The following is a 22,330-nucleotide window of genomic DNA, read 5'->3' on the forward strand; positions in this document are numbered from 1 at the left end:
ATGCCATTGGTCTGCTTCTCACGCTTTGTCTCCACCCACCCTATCTCTTACAGTTTTTACATGCATATATATATATATATATGTACACACACACACACACACACACACACACACACACACACACACACACACACACACACACACACACACACACACACACACACACACACACATTTACATATATACATTGTTAATACATTGCTGCTGAGAACCAAATGACGGTCAACAAAGGAAGGTAGACTGACCACAGATGCCCAGCCTGCCATAACTCCTCAGGATGCTGCAGAGGCACCACCACAGGCAGTACAAATAATCAGCATATATGTAGCTCTACCACAGGTGCTGGTTCAGTAGTATCCTTTGGGAGCAGTAGTAGTAGAGGTGGTAATTTTGTCACCCCCCATCAGGAGTTGACTGGGTGGTAGAAGGCATTATGGTGAGAGGCTTTGGTGCCTGAATAAGCACGATTGAAAAGGTCCTGTATTATATTGACAAAACAATGGCATGTGTTACACTGACCGAGGCAAATATCACAAGAGACAGTGATGACAGTACTGAGGGTGAGAAGTAGATTGTCACTGTTGTCAAACTGGTCATGGATGTACCTCAAAGGTCCACTTCCTAGCCCCAATCATGGTGTCCCCAGATATTTTGTATCCATCATCATCCCTGTCTATCTTGTATGTGCTGTATGTCTACACCTGCTACCTAACTCACCCTACCTACCTGACTTCTCATTCCTAAGCACCTTCCCCAACATTTGTTTCTTTCCTAAACAAAATAGGCACCTGTCCCACAAAAAAAAGAAAACACCCTATACATAGCTTTTCACTTCACCTATGTATCATCATCACACACTTGATCCAATTGGCTATACATTATTCTGTTGTTGTCACCCATCCCTGTTATTGAGACTCCAAAGTCACAGTACTACATTTATGTTCTGAAGACGTGGATAGCTATGGTGCAGTCCCACCATCCTCCTGCAAATTCCACTATTCTTTTCCCTCTGTCCAACACTCTGCTTCCCAGCCTCATTTTTATCACTGTCCTAACCATTCCTTTTTCATGTTTAATCTAGAATCACACACAACACATTTGACCAGAAATGGCCCATAAAAAAGCCATCAGTTTTTGCCCTTAGCATTTGCACAGACTGTTGGCTACAGATTTTCTTAACACAATGTTATCCTGCTGCTGTATTAATATGACTGTTCCCTATTGTGAAGATTGCCTTATACAAATCTGAAGAATAGTTAGAATGATAAAGTAAACAGTAACAAAATATAAACATGTGCAGAAATCAGTCAAAAATTAATCATAGGTTCATAGGTTGGTACTAGGCTATCAGCCCTAGGGCCTATACAAGCCTAGCCATAACAATTCCCTTGCTATTTCTTCCCACACTATTTACTTCCCTGGACCCCTGTCTAGCAGGGCGATGGACATGATCCCTGGGGTGAATTTCCTTTCAACCATCCAATCATCAATGTTCCTTTTGAAGAGGGCCAAAGAGGCACTCTGCTTGACATGTATGGGCAATCTATTCCAGAGTCTGGGGAGTCTCTGGGTCAGGAACCTATCCCCCCAGCATGTTTTGTTCATTGTGATGACAAGGTTTAGATCCCTGGAGCATGTGGCTCTGAAGGATTGGGATTTCCTTAAGTGTAGCATGTCCAACAGATCTGGATTTGACATGGCCTTGTATGTTAAGCAGAGATCGCCTCTGAGTAGATGATATGCGACAGAGTATAGCTGGAGTTTTTTAAGGCGGTCAGCATAGGGCATCTGCTTTAGGCCTGTGATTCTTTTAGTGAGGTATTTCTGCAGCCTTTCCAGTTGTTGCAGATGTCTTGAGAGGTACATACCAAACAGGGCATTGTATTCTATAATGGGTCTAATGAGGGATGAGTACAGTGGGACAATGACCTCCTTTTTTCTGGATGAAAAGCCCTTAGTGATGAGGTGTGCCACATAGAAGGATTTCCTGACTGTTGTGGCGATGTGGTTACATACTATGTTTGCATGTGTGTTCCTGCCACAAAATGTCTACCTCTTCCTACTCATTCCATGAAATCAAATAATCCTTCTTAATTCAAAACTGTTTCCATGATCCATATTTCCACCAGCAATAACATGCTTGGTTTCTCATGTGTTTCATAATACACCTGTAGCAGAATTATAGAACTGCAACTGTCATGACAAATGAATAATCACGACTCCTGAAACATGACCGCAAGATATATCTGTTCTATATTCCATCAGATTCAGGGATGGTTAAATATTTATACTACTTATTTGTGTGAAAGTTGGCACAGAGCACCATAGACTACTGCTGATTTCCATTCAAATTTCAACACCTCAAGATATTATTATGCACATATTAATACTTTACTTCCGGCAATGCAAGTGAGCTGTCCACAGCTGCGCTTCAGGCAGAGAACAAAAACATATTTGCAATAAATAATTCTTTGCTTAGGTTATACAACTTCTTTATGTCTTCAATTAATTTTGAAAATAAGTTTTCTGTATTTCAAAGTGATTTTGACTCAGTTAAGTCAATCTGTTAATGTATGTTTGCACTTCAGTGGTTGCACTTGCAACTGTTAAGTGATGGGAAACCTTTTTACACACATAATCCGTCACTATTATTCTGAAGTGCACTGTCATATATAGGAAGTACCTGCATTGTCAATGCGCATTATGCAGGCATGAGACAAGAAACCTGATATTCACAGTATATATTTCTACTATTTTCATGCAATCATCCTGGAATGAACTGGCAGGAATGTTTGACTCATAATCCATGGTTTACACTTCTGATTGTCACTGAAATCCCATACCATGTGACAGGTGCACACAGTGGCGGCTGGTGACTTCAAATTAAAGGAGGGCTGCAGGAGACAGCTGAATGGGTGGGGCCAATGGGAAGGGGTGTGGTCAACTAGAAGGGGTGGCGCTATGCTCAAAACCACAACAACTGGAACTATAATTAAATACGCTGCCCTGGGTACCAAACAGTCATTACGAGAGTCCAATCATGACAAAATGAAGTGTAGAAGAAAAAATATTTCAATGCATTGGCTACATGACAACTTACTTAATATTCAGATAGAAACAGATTGTGAGGCATGAAAAAATAAATTACTTTTAAAATACATTACTGGAATGCCAGTCAAAATCAAGTATAAAAAAAAAAGCAACACTCAACTCAAACCACTACTCCTTGCACTGCAGTTCTAATTATAATTTATATTCAGTTTTATAAAATTACCAAGTAACATGCTGAAAGTAGCAATCTCTGAGATACCCCCACTTGTAAAAATGTTTCTTATCCAAAAAAGACCTGCTGCCTGACACAACTATCTACTTGTTTCATGGGGAAGACATGATCAAAGTAAAAATTGAACAGCAAACAAGAAACAAGCTCAAGATAAATTGCTTAAAGGATTCCTGCACAAGTTATAGACCACACATGATAGATTGGCAATCTGTTTAGATTACAGATAAGCCTGCAAAGATGACTGCAAGTCTCCAACAAATGTAATGAGCTTCTGAAAATACTGTAATCCTGTCCTTTTATTACAAATACTGTCATATGCATTTCAATACCCAAGGCTTATACATGATCTAGTTATGTAAATATTCTCGGCATGGCAACAACGAAAAGGCTTTCAATGCTGGTAATTCTTTAACAGTATGCTTATTAAAGCCTACTTGCATCTTACAATCTCTGACAAGCTTACCTGATGGTCATTAAATCATTGCTACTTAAACAGAGCAACAGGGCACTGTGACAGCATGCATTTCCTGAATAATAAGAAGCATAAATCAACAGTATAAAAATATGATAGAAAACTAGAACATTCTGCAAAATCAAGGACAGATGAAAAGCCACGGTTGTACTTGTGGTCTACCTTGGATGGGGAAATACTCTGCACACTTACACTGCATAACTGATCTTTGCCTTCCTTGGACACATCTAGAGCCAATACAATGGGGAGTGGGGTGCAACAAGTATGTCACAATTTGAAATGTCTCTGGCTGACAGTGATGGCTCTGACACTCATACCTCTCAACTTCAGAACAAGAAATCTGGACAAAGCCATACATAGAACTAGAAGTGGGACACAGGCCCAAAAATGAGGACAATTTTTAAATATTGCTCTTATTAACTTAGATAATAGAACAGTAGTAGGTCTTGCATTAGTATGAATTTTCTGAAGGGTATGAAATCTGAAACTCAGATGTCTCATTATTTTCTAACTTCAATCTTTAATGACTTGCCACTAATTTGCCAGAAAAGCACAATTTTACAGACCAAAATGTGATGAAAAAATATAAAGTTGCCACACAATACAGCTGGGAACCTGTCAAAAAAGGGACACCTTTTTAATATTAACACTGTTAACTTGAGCCGCTAACAAAATAAGAGCATCTACATGCATTTCTGAAATAAAAGTAATCTATAACTCTGATCATTACAGTTATATATTGTAAACCCTCCAGGATTTCTTCCAAAATTGCCATTAGAGGAGGGATTATTAGGGGAGAGCAACATTTTGAGCCACAATTGGGGACAATGGAGAAGTATGGATATTCCGAATTCTACAAAGCGATTTGCACATACCTCTCAACCTCTTAATGCAGGAAGTCTGGACAAGGCCAAATATATTGGGGGAACATACAAACACTACTAAAAATTGCTCTTGTATAAACTTAAGACAGTTGGTAGAATAACAGGTCTTGCATTAGCATGCATTTTTCTGAAGGTTATGATGTCTCAAACTCAATGTCTGTCATTTAGTGACTTCATTCCTAAATGATTTGTTAGAAAACCACAAATTTTATGAGAAACAAACCAAAAATAAGAAGCAAATATCTATTCATTCTGCAAACATATGGACAACTGAGAGGTATAGTTCATCTGGGGCTGTCTGAGTTTGCTATCCCCCTCACAAAATCATGGTCGAATGGAGCCTCCCCCCTGCAGCCATTCCAATGTCCCATTCCTCGGTTATTTTGCCCCATTTACCATAAACACTGTAATGTGCATACTGCTTTACTTCTGCGATGATTTAGATTTCATTTGAAAGTTTTATTTTGCATTTTACAGCACAAACCCTAATAGATATCTGTTAAACAAAGCAATGCAGTCTCACAATGAAAATAGTCTTAGCATTTAAACTTCTCTGCCCTTGAAACTCACATGCATTGAAACAGCATTGAAACCCACATTCAAATAAAATACATTTTGCCAGTGGCAGATAAAGATTAACGCTGGGCTGTTTTCAAAATCATAGGCCCCTTGAACATGAAACATACACATGCTCTTTGATACACCTTTCTGACTGTATTACATTATATTCCTTATACAATACAGTACAGTTGTTAGAGGGCATTTTAAATTTGTTTTGAACATTTTTTCAGTAAACAATGAAACAAAATGCATACACCAATGACAAAACTGCCCAATTCAGAACATTTCCATCATAAAAAGTCTACTCAACCTTCTATAGTCCACCAGTATCAGTAAATATGCACAATCTCTGAAGTAGTAAAATCCACATTAAAGAAATCTGTAACTAATAAAGATGTTGCTGCTAGCAAACAACTTTATATGTCATTGTTTCATCTACAAATAAAGTGCCTGTTGCCCTTGAAGAATAAATTGCCTATGTTGCATGCATTAAAATAATGATAAGCTAGTAATACCGCAATAGGGAATGGATAGCAAACTGATAACAGGTTCATAGTTGCTAGGTATCTTTGCTAAAACAGACTGCAGCATCCACCCTCTTTACAATACAGTACAGTATCAGCAATGCATCTATCTACTGTGGGAGTAGAACCCACAGCCTTCTGCATCAAAAGCGAGTACACTAACTGTTGTGCTATTAACAATGCAAGCAGGCTTAATATAAGCAGCACTAAACTTTTGTTCCCCTGCAGCTCTCAGTTCCTTGTAAAATCTACTCGATACTCAGCTGTATCTCTGAACTTTGCAGCACAAGAAATCTGGAAAAAGCCAAAATTTATTGGGGGGTGGGACAAAAGGTCAAAAACCAGGGACACATTTTAAACATTACTTGTATAATGTTGGAAAGTTGCTAGAATAAAATGCTTTGTTACCACCATACATTTCACTGCCACATCTTGAAGCCAGGGGACCCTGTGCAAAACAGTCAGAGCAACATACCACTATGCCAAATAAGCTGTTTTGTGAAAGAGGAAGACGGAAACTTAAATGGCTACCATTTAGTGAATTCAGTTCTCACCATAGCACAGCTGTCAACCTCTTAGCACAAAACACCTGAACAAAGCCAATAATAGGTGAATACAGCCCCCAAACCTTCAGTGAATTCAGTTCTCACCATAGCTCTCAACCTATTAGCAAAAAAACACCTGGACAAAGCCAGTAATGGGGGAATATAGCCCCCAAACATATTCAGTGAATTCAGTTCTTACCACAGCTCTCAACCTTAGCACAAAACCTAGATGAAGCCAATAATGGGGGAATACAGTCCCAAAAATAGGGACAAATTTCAAATATCCATCTTATACATTTAGAAAATTGTGAGAATAAAAACTTTTGTGTTACCATGCACTTTCTAAAGAATATGAAGTCTGATATTCAAATGTGTCATTTTTGACATTTGTTAACCAGGAAAGTCTGACTTGGAACAAAAGCTAATTTTTTAGCAGAGGCCCAGGGAGAAACACTCCAGACTGACAGGTCTTTGTAAGATGGGAGGACATAAAGATTCCACGCTGAAGGCAAGGCACCCCAACCAAGAATCAAACGAGAGAACATGTAGCTGGTAGGCAACAATGCTACCACTGCACCAATGCACTACTGACTTTGCAAGAGCACAAAAATACAGAAACCACAGATTTTAACTCTCCCTGACTTTGCTTCATATCTTTTTGCCCTCTTCTTTTAAATCACTAAGGATTACACTCAATCAATAATGCCAGACATTAAAGTTTCATACTTCTTATTCATCAGAAAATGCATGTAGGTATAAAACCTGTTTTTCTTTTAACTTTCTAAGTGAATTAAAATAATATTTACAAATTGATCCTGATTGTTTTTGCCCTTTATTATTTTTGGTGAAAATTCTGAAAAAAATGCAAATGCCTGGATTACAAAAAAAATAAATAAATAAATAAAACGTCTAAGCAATGATACGGCTACTCTGTAATTTCAATAAAATAAGTTTCAAGCTAAAATCCTAGTATAGGGGAAACAGAAAGTGTCACTATAAATATATCTGAGTGGGGGAACACTAAAGAAATAAATGAAAGTAAATACAGGTTATGCAATTCTGGAGGCCATTGTAATTTTTGGTTTTGGGTTGAGCCCAATACATAAGTGTGTGATTAATAGCATTTTCAGGCTACTGGAAGAAATACAGTACACCATGCATGAGGATTCTACAAGATTTGCAACCATAAATACATGGGAATAAAGCAGCATTAATCCTTTAAAAAATCAAGAACATAGACCAAAAAAGTTATTAAACTGGAAAAATATTTTAAGTGCTATGATTTATACTAATTTATTTATTTATTATTTATTTATTTGCAGTTGTTTAACCAGGACAGTCCATTGGGCCTAAAGAACCGTTTTCAATGGAGTCCTGGGGAGAAACGCTCCACGTACAGATAATACAAAGATTATAGTCCACATACAGATTATACAAAGGTTATGTTACACACATAGTTTACATGAGAAATTAAAGAAAAACATTGTAGAAATTCTGGTTATAAGTAGACCAAAAAAAATTTTTTTTAAGATTACAGGGTACAAATAAGGAGTTATAAGCTAGAAGCCAACATGAATTTGCTGGTTAGGTTTTGAGAAAAAGGAAAAGAGGAGAAGTGTTGGGAGTAGAGAGTAGGTTATGAGGGATGTGTACAGGAGCATTCCCAAGAGGATTTTAGACGAGAGTGTAGGGATTTTTTAAAGGATGGTAAGTTGGTAATGGTTCGAATGAAGGGGGGAAGGGAGTTCCATAGGCGTGCTAGTGAGAAGGACAGGACGTTTTGTCCAGGAGGGTGTAAGGGTCTGTAAACTTCTATGAAGTTTTGATTATTAGATCTTAGAAGTCTTTGAGTTGTTTGCATTTTGAAGGTAGATGAGAGAGAGGGACAGAGGGATGGCTGGAAAATGAATTGATGTGCATAGGTGAACTGAGTGTAGGAGAGGTAGTTAGGAAGCTCTAGCCAGTTGAGTTGGAGGAGAGGTTTGCAGTGATGGGTGGATAATTTGTTACTGGTGGCGAATCTGGCTATTTTATTTTAATAAGAGGACAGCTTGGTTTTCAGAGAAGATTGTAGGTTTGTAAGAAGAGGGGCACCATAGAGAAGGGAGGGAAGGAGAAATGTGGTAGAGAGAGTAATTTTGGTAGTTGAGGTGAGGAACGATTGTGACGGTAGAGCATGCCCAATTTTTGGTGAGTTTGTTTATATTTAGTAGCAGGTGGGAGTTGAATTTGAGCTTGTCATCAATTTGGACACCCAGTAGTTTGGCTTCAGATACCAGCTCAAGAGATGTGTTGTTTTGGCTGGTGATAGTGAATAGAGATCTATCAAAGTTATTTGTTTTGGAGGGGGTAAATATCATAAGTTTAGTCTTAGCAGCATTGAGTGCAAGATGGTTGTCTTTCATCCATTGTTCTGTGGTGGTGAAAGAGTCTTGGGTGAGTTTTAGAAGAGTTGGCATAGATGAGGAAGCACAAATGATTGTGGAGTCATCTGCATATTGAATAATGTTTGCAAGGGGGATAGAGTGGTAGAAGTCATTAATAAAGATATTGAAGAGGAGCGGACCTAAAATAGAACCTTGTGGAACACCTGTAGGGGTGTTGAGGAAGGAGGAGGTGGCTTTTTTCCATTTGATGGCTTGTTGCCTATTAGAGAGATAGCTAGTAAACCAATGTAGGGAAGAGGGGGTAAGGTTTAGGTTAGATAGCTTAGTAAGAAGTAGGTTATGAGAGATAGTGTCAAAGGCTTTAGAGAGATCGAGTAGGATGGTAGATACAGTGAAGCCAGAATCTCTTGCTTTATTCACTGTTTCAAGGAAGGATAGGAGAGCGGTCATGGTGCTATGATGGGGTCTAAATCCATGCTGTGTGGGAGTTAATAGATTGTTGTCTAGAAGATGGGGAAGGAGCTGTAGATGGATAGATTTTTCTAGGACTTTTGAAAGGGGAGACAGGATGGCTATGGGACGGAAACTGGTAATGTTAGTATTGTTACCACATTTGTGTAGGGGAATGATGTAAGCTTTTTTTAAGATTTGAGGAACAATTCTTTCTTGGATAGAGTGGTTAATTAGTATGCTGATAGGGAGGGCAATGGCTTCTGCAGCTATGCTAAGGTAATATGAGGGAATGTTATCTGGGGCATTGGTGCATGGTTTTAGTTGTTTCAGGAGTTTATATATGGTGGATGTAGGAATAGGATTTATGGAGAAAGGTGGGGGTGTGGTGAGATTGGGGGAAGTTGGAGGGGGAGAAGCATGAAGAGGGGTGGGAGAAGTTGGAGGGGGAGAAGTCTGAGGAGAAGTGGGAGAAGTTGGAGGGGGAGAAGCAAGAGTAGAGGTGGGAGAAGAGTGAGGAGAAGTGGAGGTAGGAGAAGGAATGTTATTTGAGAAAGAGGAGGTAAGTTTGGTGATAGAGTCTATGAAGAAGGAATTGAATTGGGTAGCAAGATCTGTGTCATCTACATTTGGGCAGGGGATAGGGTTTTCTGTGGTTCCGGGTTTTTGGAGCATAGTTATACCCCGCCAGAATTTTTGAGGGTTAGTTTTGTGGTTTGTTTGGAGTTGGTTGAAGTAGTTACGACGGTCTGTAGAGATAAGTTTTTTAACTGAGTTACGAAGAGTTTTGTATTCATTGAGGAAAGATATAGATTTGTTCTTTTGATATTGTGTCCAGGCTTTGTCTCTAAGTCGCATAGAGGTTAGGGTGTATGCAGATAACCAGGGGCTGGATTGTTTTTTTATTCTTTTAGTTTTTGAAGGAGCATGAGTATCTAGAAGGTTTAGGAATGTGGTATTAAAGTGAATGATTGCATCATCAAGGGGTAGAGTTTTTAAGGGATACCAGTTAAGTGATTTTAGGGAATTGCAGAAGGCTTCTGGGTTAAAGTTTTTGTGGCATCGGGAAGTAATGTAATTATGAGTGACTTGTAAGGGAGAAGGAAGACATCTAGTGAAGATAGGTAGGTGGTCACTGAGGGAGTCAGGTAATGTTCCGCTATCTGGGTAGTAGTGAGGGTGGGAGACTAGAATCCAATCTAGGGTTTTGCCACTGGCGAAGTCTTTGTATGGTCTAGTAATGGAGTTGATGAGTTGACAGTAGTTATATAGGTTGATGTTAAGGGAATGAGAAGGGGACTGAATGGAGGACCAGTTAATATTGGTATCTCCCATGATTATAGTTTCATTTTTAATGTTGGCTGAGAGCCAGGAGAGGATTTCTTTGAGAATTGGTATATTGTCTCTTGGGGGAATGTAAAGAGAGACAATGTATATGTATTTGTGTTTGTTTAGCTGGAGATGAGCCAGTATTAATTCTGCTTTGTAGAACTGGGGGATGACTTTGTCATAGGGAGTTATACATAGGGAGGATGAGTAGAGTAGGGCTACTCCACCTCCCTTTTTATGGGTTCTGTCTGATCTGATGATTGAGTAGTTAGGTGGTACTATCTCTGAATATTTTATATGTGGTTTTAGCCAGGTTTCAGAAATGGCTAGGATGTCTGGTTTGTTGTGAAATAGCCAGGCATGTAGATTTGGAATTTTGTTAGCTATGCTTTGTGCATTAAGGGATGCAAATAGGATGGATTTAGAATTTGAGGAGGAGAGTTTTGGGCCTGGGTTGGGGTGTATATCACCGGATAAAAGTATGGAAGTTAGGAGTTGAGTTAAGTAGTAGAGGTATTTGAGTTGTTTTGGTTGAGGGATGTGGGTTAAAGGATTAGTGGAGGATATGGGGTGGAAAGTGTGTATACATGTATAATGAGAAGGGATTGGTTTGTAATGAAACCATAGGAAGTGATTAATGGGATAAAGTTCAGGAGAGATGGAGTAGGTATAGTAGGTATGTGATGTGTGGAGAGGGTAGGTTGTATGTAGGAGTAGGGTGTGATTGAAGAGGTAAGGCTGGGTGAGATGGTAGATGAGGGTGAGGTTTAGAAGGAGTAGTAGTTGGATTGAAAGGGATGGAATTGTTATGGACATGTTAGAGTTTTAATAAGCAATGTGAGGGTTGAGAAAGGAGGTGGGGAAATGAGATGTGGGTAGTATGATTGGAGGAGGGGATAGGAAGAGGAAGGGGTGGAGTTTGGTAGGTAAAGAGGAAGGGTGGAGTTTGATAGGAGCAGAGGAAGTAGGTGTGTCTATATGGGTATAAATGTAGAGGTACTGGAGGTGGGTGGGAATTGGGGGTAGGGTATGGGGAGCGGAGTGAGCCCGCAGGGCGAACGGAGTGGGTAGAGACAAAAGAGCAGAATGTGGAGTAAGGCAATCAGGTAAAATGAAAGACAGGCAACAGGTAAGTGTGAAGGCTGGAAAAAGGAGAATAGTATGCAGAGAATAGTGAGGAAGAAAGGTAGGATACTTGACTGTTAGTCACTGATAGGGTGCCTGGGGCAGGAGATAAGGTGGTAAATGACTATATAAAAGACTAAGAACAGAGTAGAATGGAGGGTATCCTCAGGAAGTTCACAGAGATAGAATAGGAAAATAAAAGTGGCTCCCTGGAGAGTCCACTTCTGAAATTTGTTATACATACATACCACCAAGAAGAAAAGAAACTCTGTACTTCTTCAGCCAGCGAACGAAACAGGCCTCCAACGCCAAGCAATAAAATCCACCACAACTTAGTCAAGTCCACAACCAAAACTGGCTGCAACTGTTTGTTTCTCGCTCTTTCCCCAGCACATAAAGCCCGGGAAGAGAGTGACAACCAATCAGAAGCCATTTAGCCCATCCATGCCATATACGTGCCTGCGGACGTGGCAGTCCAAATCCCTTCCAATTCTATGTGGTTCCAAACCGCATAGACTGCTGGACATCACCCTGATGCCTTAATTGGCTCTCCAGACTGCAGCTCCAACTAGAAAGAGAAAAAAAACTTATTTTTTTAAAACCGCCATAACCCAGAACTTGACAGTGCGCATGCTCGTCAGTCGGCATAAAGCAGCCGGCTGATAGAGATGAAAGATAGTATTTTTAATTTTATTTTACTAAAAATAAAAAAGTACTTTTTTTCTTTTTTCCTTTTCTTGCTGAGGGGGCTGCAGTCCGGCAGTCCGATGGCACAAGCCGCTCCTGGGTGCATGTCTCTCACAGTAATGTAAGTGACAGTAAATAAATCTTAGATAAATATATCATTACAGTGGACAAGCACAGTGTTGTTTAAATTGGCTTGTCCACACAAGCACACATTTATACCAAAACATGTGATCCAAAGGAACAGATGTTACAAGCAATGACGTTTTACTAATTAAGGTCAAACTTCTCCTGTGGCACAGCAGTTCATACTGTTTTCTCTAGAATGTGTAAGTAGATAGGTAGGGAGTTCAATTCTTATGAAGGGTAACTTATGTGTGCACAGGCTGTGTGTCTAGTGACAGGTAAATAAGGCCTCAATGTCAAATGTGCTATTTACCTTTCCACTAAGGAGAACAACTTTGAGCACAACTCCCTCTGCACGTTATCATTCTTTTAACAGAAGCATCATCTCTACCACACACTGATGAGGTTATCATGTCAAAAGTGTACACTCAAGAGTTAGATTTCTCCTGTGGTGTTTGCAGCCAGTACTGTGTTATCTAGATTGTGTAACTAGATAGGTAGGTTGTTCAAATCTCACAGTGGTAAACTAGAGTGTGTGTGATTAAAATATCAGGTAAATATAACTTCTTGAACAGACATGCTGTATCAACTTTCAGTCATGGGAAAAATTTAGCCTGGCTGAGAATTGCACCATCCCATAATCCAGCAATCATCTTCTCTGCGTCACATTGATGAGGTCATTATATCAACTATATATGCACTTTTGAACCCATAGATCTCATATTTCTCCTGTAGAACTTCCATCTAACAATGTGTTACACAAAATAGATAGGTGGAGGGCTCAAATCCAGCATTGGTTAAAAATGTGAGAGAGTGTGCACTGTCATGCACAATTATGTCTGTGACAACACCCCTTATGTCCACTTAGAAGATGTATTTCCACTGGCAGAGGAACACCCTATAAACTTGTATTATTCCTAGGCAATAACCAATTTTAGAATCACAATGCATACATGATGCAGTCAAAAGTTAACTACATCGCAGTAGTCATGAGCTATCCAGTGGAGCTGGCTGTGAATAGTGTGCTCTCTAGACTGCTTACACACAGAGAAAGGAGGTGTGAATCCAGCAATGATTGACTACTGTACATCTATGTTTGTTGCTCTGTGTAGAGAAGGCTTCTAATGCATGTAGTATGTGTAGCTGTGTATTGTTATTGAGCACTTCACTTTTGTACTTTTAAGAAGAACATTAATGGATCAAAGCATGGCAATATAATTTATTCAAATGTGCACTGTTACAATTGTAAGGAAACCTCTTGTGTAGTGTGTGCAATTCAGGCAATGTTCTGTACCTTGGGATCTTAGGCAGTCTGTTCAAATCCAGCCAATACTCCTTAAGCTCACTTTTATCAGTATATCTGTGAAAGTGCAGGTAGGTAACAATATGGTTACTCAGCTATTTGCTGTGTACATGTATGGCTGGGGATTCCGATTACAGTAATTTATGCTAATTTTTCACACATATATGCTTTATTGGATAATGATGATGCAATTGGATGACAGTTGACCAATAAAATGACTTTTTCCATGGCATGAGGGCATGACACAATGTATTGTATGCTGTTGCCTTAGTAAGTGTTCACATCTCAGATTATCTACACATTGTGCATGATTGCTGTTCTCACTTCATAGTGATGACTGCAATATGCCTCATGTGTGTTTGAGTATACCTGGCAGCAGACAATGTTATGTGAAAAAGACACATATAACAACAGTTTTTTTTTTTTGCAGAAATTACTGCTACATGTATCCCTTGTGGCAATAACATGATATTATGGCTTCAAAGACACAAATATCTCACAATCGTAGCAACACTAGCATTTCTTCATTAGTTCTTTCTTCCTAATAGCATGTAGATTCTGTCATCACATAGTCAGGTGTCCAAAACCCACATTGACTCACTGTAAGCACTCTGTGTCCTAATGCTGTTATGCATGAATGACTGTCACACATGATATAATGTGTGCAATTACAGGGGAGAAACCTCCCCTAACCCTTTGATCTCATATAAATTGCAAGACTTGACTCACATAGGTGCAGTTGCACAGTTTTGTTAAAACTTTCACTGTGGCACATCTGATTCATACACATGTCAGTACTCTGCGGACTTGCTTGCTGTTCATTTCTAGCCTTGAACCATATTCTATGAATATATTGACATTAGACAAATAACACTGCATGAAGTTATTATTCTCAAATTTTTCTTTGTAGAAAGACATATAAAGTAATTTTGTAATATATTGCCAGGGAATTAGTTGTTCTGCAAATGCCATGGTGTAATATCTCCTGTGGCACATGCATTTATTATTGGGTTGTATGGCGTATCTACACAGATATAGTGTGTTTCAATTCTGGGAGAATGCTGTTGCACAAAACAACAGGAAAATATTCCATGGCTGAGCAACATTGATATTGCACTGTGCATAGTTGTGTGAAAATTAACATTGTTACCTCCTTGTCATCATTCTGACAAAATCATATTGTACACATGATCCTCAAATGTCCTTTATTACTTTACTCACTATTAGTTTAATTTATTTGTGAAAATATTCATTGTTATGTCATGTGGCAAGATGCAGTCAGAACACAACTTTGTAGAGTGTTTCATATGACAGGCAGGAGTCTGAATCTGGCAACATCTGTATGTTAGAGAACTGTGTCAGACAGGAGTGTTTTAGGCAAAGGAAGCATCTGTGGCACAGTCAGAGGGTAACATTTTTAAGGCATCACCCTCCAAAGTAGGGATCCATATCCATTAAAATACGGAAATGCTGTGAGCCCTTCAAGTGTGTTCATCATCACTCACCCAATATGCCTATTTCTGTGGTGACAGAGGTTGATACGTATCTTTCTGATATCTTTTCTGGCATGTGTTTGACTCTGTCAAGATACAAATGTTGAGTATGTCATTGATTGTTCATAGGCATTACTTAACTTCCAAAAAAGAATGTACTGTATTGCCATGTCTTCCTCCATACATTTATGTATTACTGTAATTGTTTTCTTTTTACTGTACAGCTTTATAAAACATGAATACTTACATAAACATGCATGATGGCAGGTGGTCGGGCATATGTTTGGACACTTTCTTGCTTGTTTGTGCTGTTTACATACTCATAAAGCATTGTTCTCTGTAAAATCTTGTGAGCATTCCCAGTATAATCATGTAGGGTTTGAACTACTGCAGTGTAATCACATTTGTGTTGTCATTTGTGTATTTTGAGTGTTATTATATTACCATTTATGATGTACATGAATATAAAACACCTGCTTGTCTAATACATGTCTCAAGGTGATATACCCCAGTATCTATGTTTGTCCATTGACAAACTAATGGTAAAACATGTCTCTTTCTGCTGTGCATGACACGACAGTTGTATGGCTCATCCTTATTTATACTGGATGAAGAGCATTACAGTCAGTTATCATACATACATACATTCTCTGTGTGTGTATATATATATATATATATATATATATATATATATATATATATATATATATATATATATATATATATATATATATATATATATATATATACACACATGTATGTCATATTCAATAACAGAAGTGTATGCAAATAGCCCCCTGCTGTATCCATTGTCCTTGCTAATAGTTGTTTCAGCTCAACATGTTATCAACATTAATACCACATTTACTCCCCTTTCTTACAATGTTGGATTGTGTCCCTCTCACATCCATTGTTAGCATGCCCATTTTTTGTTATGTACAACTTTTTTTTCTTTTGTGATATTATCACATTTGACTGCATTAACTGAGTACATTTCTTTCCTGTTTATCTTCCACTTATACTTATGTCTGTACTATTAGCACTCTATTCTGTGTACATTTTCTCAACTCCATGCCCCTGCATCTCGAGTCTTATAAACCACTTGCCCTTACTTCATATAAGCTGTCCACATGTGCTCGCATAATAGGCTTGTCTACAGGCAAGCAGTTATGTTTACATTGCATGTTTGTGTCTTCCTGCACTATTTCTTGGTCACCAACAGTCCATTTCATTGTTATACACAAAAGGGTAAAAATGGGTCACACTGATGAACCATGCAGTAAAAAGAGCAAGAAAGACCCAACCAAGTTTAGATACTTCAATGTGTAATACCTTAAACTTCCAGTAGAGAATGTTCATGGGAACCACCCTCTTAGCACAATAAATCTTGACAAAGCCTAAAATAATAGGAGAAAAAAGGTAAAAAAATAGGAACAGATTATAAATGCTGCTCCCATAAAAATAATAAAATGCTAGAATAACAGGATTTTTGTTAGCATGCATCTTCTGAAGGGTATGAAGTCTGAAACACAAATGTATGTCTTTATTTAATTACTTTAGTCCTCAGTGATTTGCCAGAAAACTACACATTTTATGAGTAAGAGTTCAAAAATATAAAGCCAAAATCTAGATATTCCATGAAAATCTGGACAGATGAGAGGTATACGTGGGATATATACACACAACCCCTTAAAGTGCTCAGTAGTGTTTCAGCTACGTGTTTTTTTTAATTCCCATGATGTTTTACTTTTTAAGCCTTTACGGGTAATTTCAGATCAATAAAGCCAAGCCTACTAGTTGTAGATATGCCATGTTTTGGCCTTTTTCTGACCTTGCCAGTACAGCATTAAGTGGATTGTTTGGCAATACTTTAGAAACACAATCTAAAATCATGCCTGATATCTGTTTAAATATGAAGAATCTCAACATCACTGTCACAACTGTTGTGATATAGGTTAGCCTCATGTATTCAATCAGGTTAAAATTTGTGTACTCTGTTCTAGTTTGCCTTAGACGTACTCATTTTGTTGAAGTATGGCAACTAGTTTTTTGAAAAGTGACTATTTAGATTTATTGTTTTAAAGTTTACTTTTTATCTCATTTGTGGGTAACTGACTATTTTAATATAATAATTAATAAAAAGTATATCTTATAGCCTACATTTTTTTTTTCCATTTTTTATTATATGTTAAATTCTTGTTGATATTGTTGTAAAGATTGTTCTTACAGTATTATGTTTGGGATAACACATTTATATAAAATCTGATAATGCAGCTTAAGTGTATTCATTATTTACTATAGTAATTAAACTACATTAAAATTAATACAGTATATTCTATTCATTTCCATGATAGCTTTCAAATGTTGAAAAGGGATAAGAAGAAATACATAAAAAACTGTATATTCAGTCATTTATGAAATCTGGACATATTTCTTAATTTTTGGTATGAAAAACTGATAAAAAATAAAACATATATAACCAAAAGTGGTAATGAAGGCATTCTGCCACAGTATAATAGCGGGACAACAAGGTGATGAGTTTAAAACAATCACATAAAAATGTTTCTTATCATGTATTTATTTATTTATTTATTTATTTATTTATTTATTTTAATTTTATGAATGCAGGAGTATACAAACAAACAATTGCTAATCTTCTGAGAGAAATTATCATTCTCCTTGCCTTCATCATGATCATTTTATCTATTTGCTGCAAAACCAGAGTTGAAAAGGTAAAATATGTAAAATACATTTTCATTTATACCCTAGATTTTAATTGGCATATTATATTGATCTTTGCTAATCATATTTTGTATTCCATTTATATAGCATAAGTTGATATTTCAGAGAACCATAAAAAGTGAGTATTTCTGTGTTTATTTTTTGGTGTGTGATCGTTTGTGTAGGTCTATGTACATGTGTGCATTTGCATCATTATCCAGATATGTCTGTGTGTTTGCTTTATTTCCTCTATGAAAAAGCCACAGAATGTGCTATTTTAGAGCACATAACAAAGTGTTCATGATTAACAACCAGACTGTAATTTTCATAATGCATTCTTTGAATAGATTATCAGCGACTATAGAATACAAGGTATAAAGTAACAAAACCTCAATATACACTTCCATCAAATGATGTGTTTGCATGGTGGGATAGGACCATCCATTAGCATCTTCTGTAATGAATTAATCTGCTTTAACAAAAAAGGCAATGATAGAAATGTGAATAATCAAGGTTTCTCAATGTTCAGGCATGCTTTAGCTTGAATACAGCTAACTTCTTGAGATCTTTCCCTTCTAGAGTTTGTTGATGTTTAGTAAACTAATAACTTCAGACAAATGGTTAATATCTTCCTTTATTATTTAATTAATGCAGAACACAACATAAACCTGCTATACCTAGGTAGATGCATGTGAATATTAATATGCCCTTAAAGATGTCACTGGGATGTATCTCTAACCTCATGGTAGTGTCACTAATAGCCAAGGACTGACACTGTTAGTGATGGAAATGTTATCTACTTGAACCTCCCCCATGATGGATTTGGTGACAGTCATGGAGGCTGTTGTTGAAGTTATGACTTCCATTCCTTCCATGTAGAAATATTTGGAATAATAATATGAAGACTTTAAGCACCATATGGTTGTTTCTGTTAACATGAGTGGCTCCCTTGAATGAGCTCATTCAGATGTCAATGAGATGCTAAAACAAATGGCAAATTTAGTTTCCGTCAGAATCATCAGAATTAGAATATGCTTTATTAATCCTAAAGGAAATTACTTATGACACGACTGCACAGATTAACTTAGACATGGGACATGTAAACATAGATATCACGTAGAGCAAACCATATATTTACATAATCGGTACTTAATTAGATTACCAGGAAGACACAGTTATCAATGAAAAATTCAAAACTGGATTGTCCTTAACACTCCCAACTCTTGGCAGATGTTCAGTAACCAGAAGCCAACAGCACAATCACCAGTTCCACAAATTCCAGCTGTATCCCCCCTACAATTCTTGACTCCAGGACCATCTTAAAAAATTCCTACTCCCATACAACCAGCACTTAACTGCACAAAATAAGACACCTTCCAAATTTCAAAGATTCACTCAAAATTCCTGTGGGGCAACCTGCCACAGTACACCATTCAGGAACCAGATCCTTCCCAAACAGAGAGATGCCTCCTCCTGGACCTCTTTTCCACTGAGAATACCATTGCATGCAGCAACATGACATACTGGACCACATCCTTCCTGCCAGTGGAAAAAGAACATGAAACAAACATTCAAACTCTGGTCAACCATCATCAACCAGACTTCCATGTCCAGCAGTAGTCAGTAACCACAAGAACAGGCTGCAACGCAAGAGCAGTCCTCCAGGGAATTAAGATTCAAAAAACAAAAAAAACTCTATCAAGTTTGAGAGAGCGCTCCTTCACATTACTTGAAACCACTTACCACATACTAGCCCATCACACAAACATTAGCAACTAAAAAGGAAAACACTAAAACACTAAAATGGACAGTTTGTCTGGATGGAGCAGTTGTATCATGCTGCAGGAAGGCTTGTGCCTGTGCAAACATATGCAACAATGCAACAGTGGAATTCTGTTGCAGAAGAATAAAAGTTTTATACAAAGTGTAACAGGTTTGGAGAACAAATTAGGGCACAACATTATAACAATGTTTGGACTATAAGAAAAGGCAGAGAGTATGACTTGTTGGGCCTCTTGCTGCAATGGCTCTCCAATTTAGTACATGATGATTCTGCATAGAACATTTTGGAACTGATATACATCTCTCAGCAGCAGTTACCGTTATGACTATGTCATGGTTCATGTTGGTGTGAATGACCTGAGCTCTACTTAATTGAAGAGAAATATATGATGAGAGACATGGTCAAGTTCTCTGAGTATGTGTCCCAGGCAGGTATGTCCCTAGCCATCAGCAGCATACTACCCTAACCTAGAATGATGCCATAGTATAAACAAAAAATGATTGATTTCAATAATTGGCATAGTTTTTAGTATTATCCCAAGGGGATACAGTTCCTGTCTGCCTGGGAAGCCATGGTCGACAAACCTCGCTGCTTTGCCAGAGACAATTTGCACCTGGCACCCATAGCCTTTCAGCTGCAGGCTAAGGCTCTTGCCTCCCTCATAGTGCCTATTGTAGGGAAGGTCTTGAAACCAACATTACCAATGTGAAATTAACCAATCAGAACAAAATAAGGGTAATGCTGCTAAATGTTAGGAGCTTAAACTAAAAACTGCACTCTCTGGAAGTACTTCCATCACTAGAAGATATAGATGTCTGTGCAGTCACAGGAACCTGGTTTAAGGCCTCGGGGAGTACCCCAGCCCTACAAAGCTGCAATGCCTTTCCCACCTTTAGACTGCAAAAGGAATGTGTGAAAACCCAAGGCAGTGGTGTTTCAGTCTATATTAGAGATAAATTCCCCTCACGTCTAGTTAGTCTGGACATCTCAATGGAGTTACTCCAGGTCCAGTTTACAATGAGTGAGACCCCCACTCAAGTCCTAGCCAGATATAGATCCCCTTCCATGGGTCATGACATCCATGAAGCTGACTTAACCAAATTGAAGGCAATCCAAATTTTACTGAACACACTGGTTATGGGGAATTTCAGTTATCCCACCATCAACTGGGAAGTCTACTCTAGCCCAAACTCACAGTTCCTTGACTCTCTGAATTCAAATGCTGTGGAGCAAATTGTCCATACTCTGACAAGAGGAACAAACATTCTAGATCTGGTTGTCACCAACATGTGAAACAGGTGCATTGTTGCAACTGTTTGACCCTCTTTAGTTAAAACTGACCCCAAATCAGTCACCTTCAAACTGACAGTAACACCAGAACTCACAAAGGGTGAAATCAGATTAAAAATCTTCACCAAGGCAGACTATACCCTCCTAGATGAAGGTATAAATGCATTTTAAGCTCCACCCTAAGCGGAAAGTTGTAACTACTCCGAAGCTTACACTAAAGCCCTGTACAATCACTTGCATAAGTGTATAAACAAAGCTCTACCAGATAAAATCAAAGCAAGAGCCCCAAGTAAAATCAAGCTACCATGGTAGACTTTCAGCATCAACAAACTCTACAATAAATACAAAAAAACTGCTGCCGAAGAAAACAAAGACAAGGACTTAACAGTGGAAAAGCACCCTCCTCAGCCTTAACAAGCAAATAAGACAACTTGTCCAATCAACCAAGAGCTCCTTTGAGAGAAGCCTAGCAAGTATTGCCAAGGATAACCATAAGGCCTTTTACAACTATGTATGTAACCTAAGGAGTAGGACCTAAGCATGTGCAGAACTGGTGGCCAATGGTATCACACACACTGAACCCAAAGAGATAGCGAACTTGGTAGTGGATAGGTTTGGCAAAAATTTCACTGCCTTATTCCCTCCTAACTTACAACAAACCCTACCCAAACTCCGCCCCCCACCACCTTACATATCTGAACAGCAAGTCCTCAAACTCAAAACCCTGTCCAAGGCAAAGAACATGGCCATTATGGGAACAGATGACATCCCACACCATTTTCTAAACAGGTGAAAACATTAACTAGCATCACCACTAAGTACCTTTTTCAATTATAGCCCAATCACAGAGTTTGTTCCAGCAGAATGGAGAACAGCTACAGTTATTCCCATCCACAAATGTGGCCTAGCAACAGACCCAGGTAATTATAGACCCAGAAGCTTGACCAGCCTCATCTGTAAGGCCAGGAAACATATCATTATAGACCTCATAAATAAAGACATAGGTGACTTCCAAACCCTGGACCCTACCCAGTTTAATTTCATGAAGGGCAGATCCTGCCTGTTAAATCTGGTGGATTTCTTTGAAAGTGTGACCAAGGCCATTGATGAGGGCAAATCTGTGCACACAGCATACCTGGACTTGGCAAAGGCTTTTGACACTCCTACATTCAGACATTACCAATAAATTTAACAAACTGAATGTAAGACTCTTCATTGTAAGATGGGTTTCCAATTGGCTCACAAACTGGTCACACACTATCAAAGTGGGTGATTCCACATCAGCCAGCAACCTATTACCAGTGAGGTGTCACATGAGTCAGCACTGGACCCTCTACTGTTTTTTTATATACTTCTCAAAAGTTCAGGTC

General features: G+C 38.3%; 1 protein-coding gene across 1 annotated transcript in view; it reads left to right on the forward strand.

Moving 5' to 3' along the window:
* LOC122808334 overlaps window positions 1-22,330 on the forward strand; it is a 110,782-nt gene that overhangs the window by 57,167 nt on the left and 31,285 nt on the right. The window contains exons 4-5 of the mRNA XM_044079301.1: window positions 17,795-17,898; window positions 17,996-18,026. Coding sequence (XP_043935236.1) covers window positions 17,795-17,898; window positions 17,996-18,026 — 135 coding nt within the window. The remainder of the gene's footprint in view (window positions 1-17,794; window positions 17,899-17,995; window positions 18,027-22,330) is intronic.

Source organism: Protopterus annectens, chromosome 8.part0 (assembly GCF_019279795.1).
Source record: "Protopterus annectens isolate FY-2018-M chromosome 8.part0, PAN1.0, whole genome shotgun sequence".
NCBI classification, from domain to species: domain Eukaryota; kingdom Metazoa; phylum Chordata; order Ceratodontiformes; family Protopteridae; genus Protopterus; species Protopterus annectens.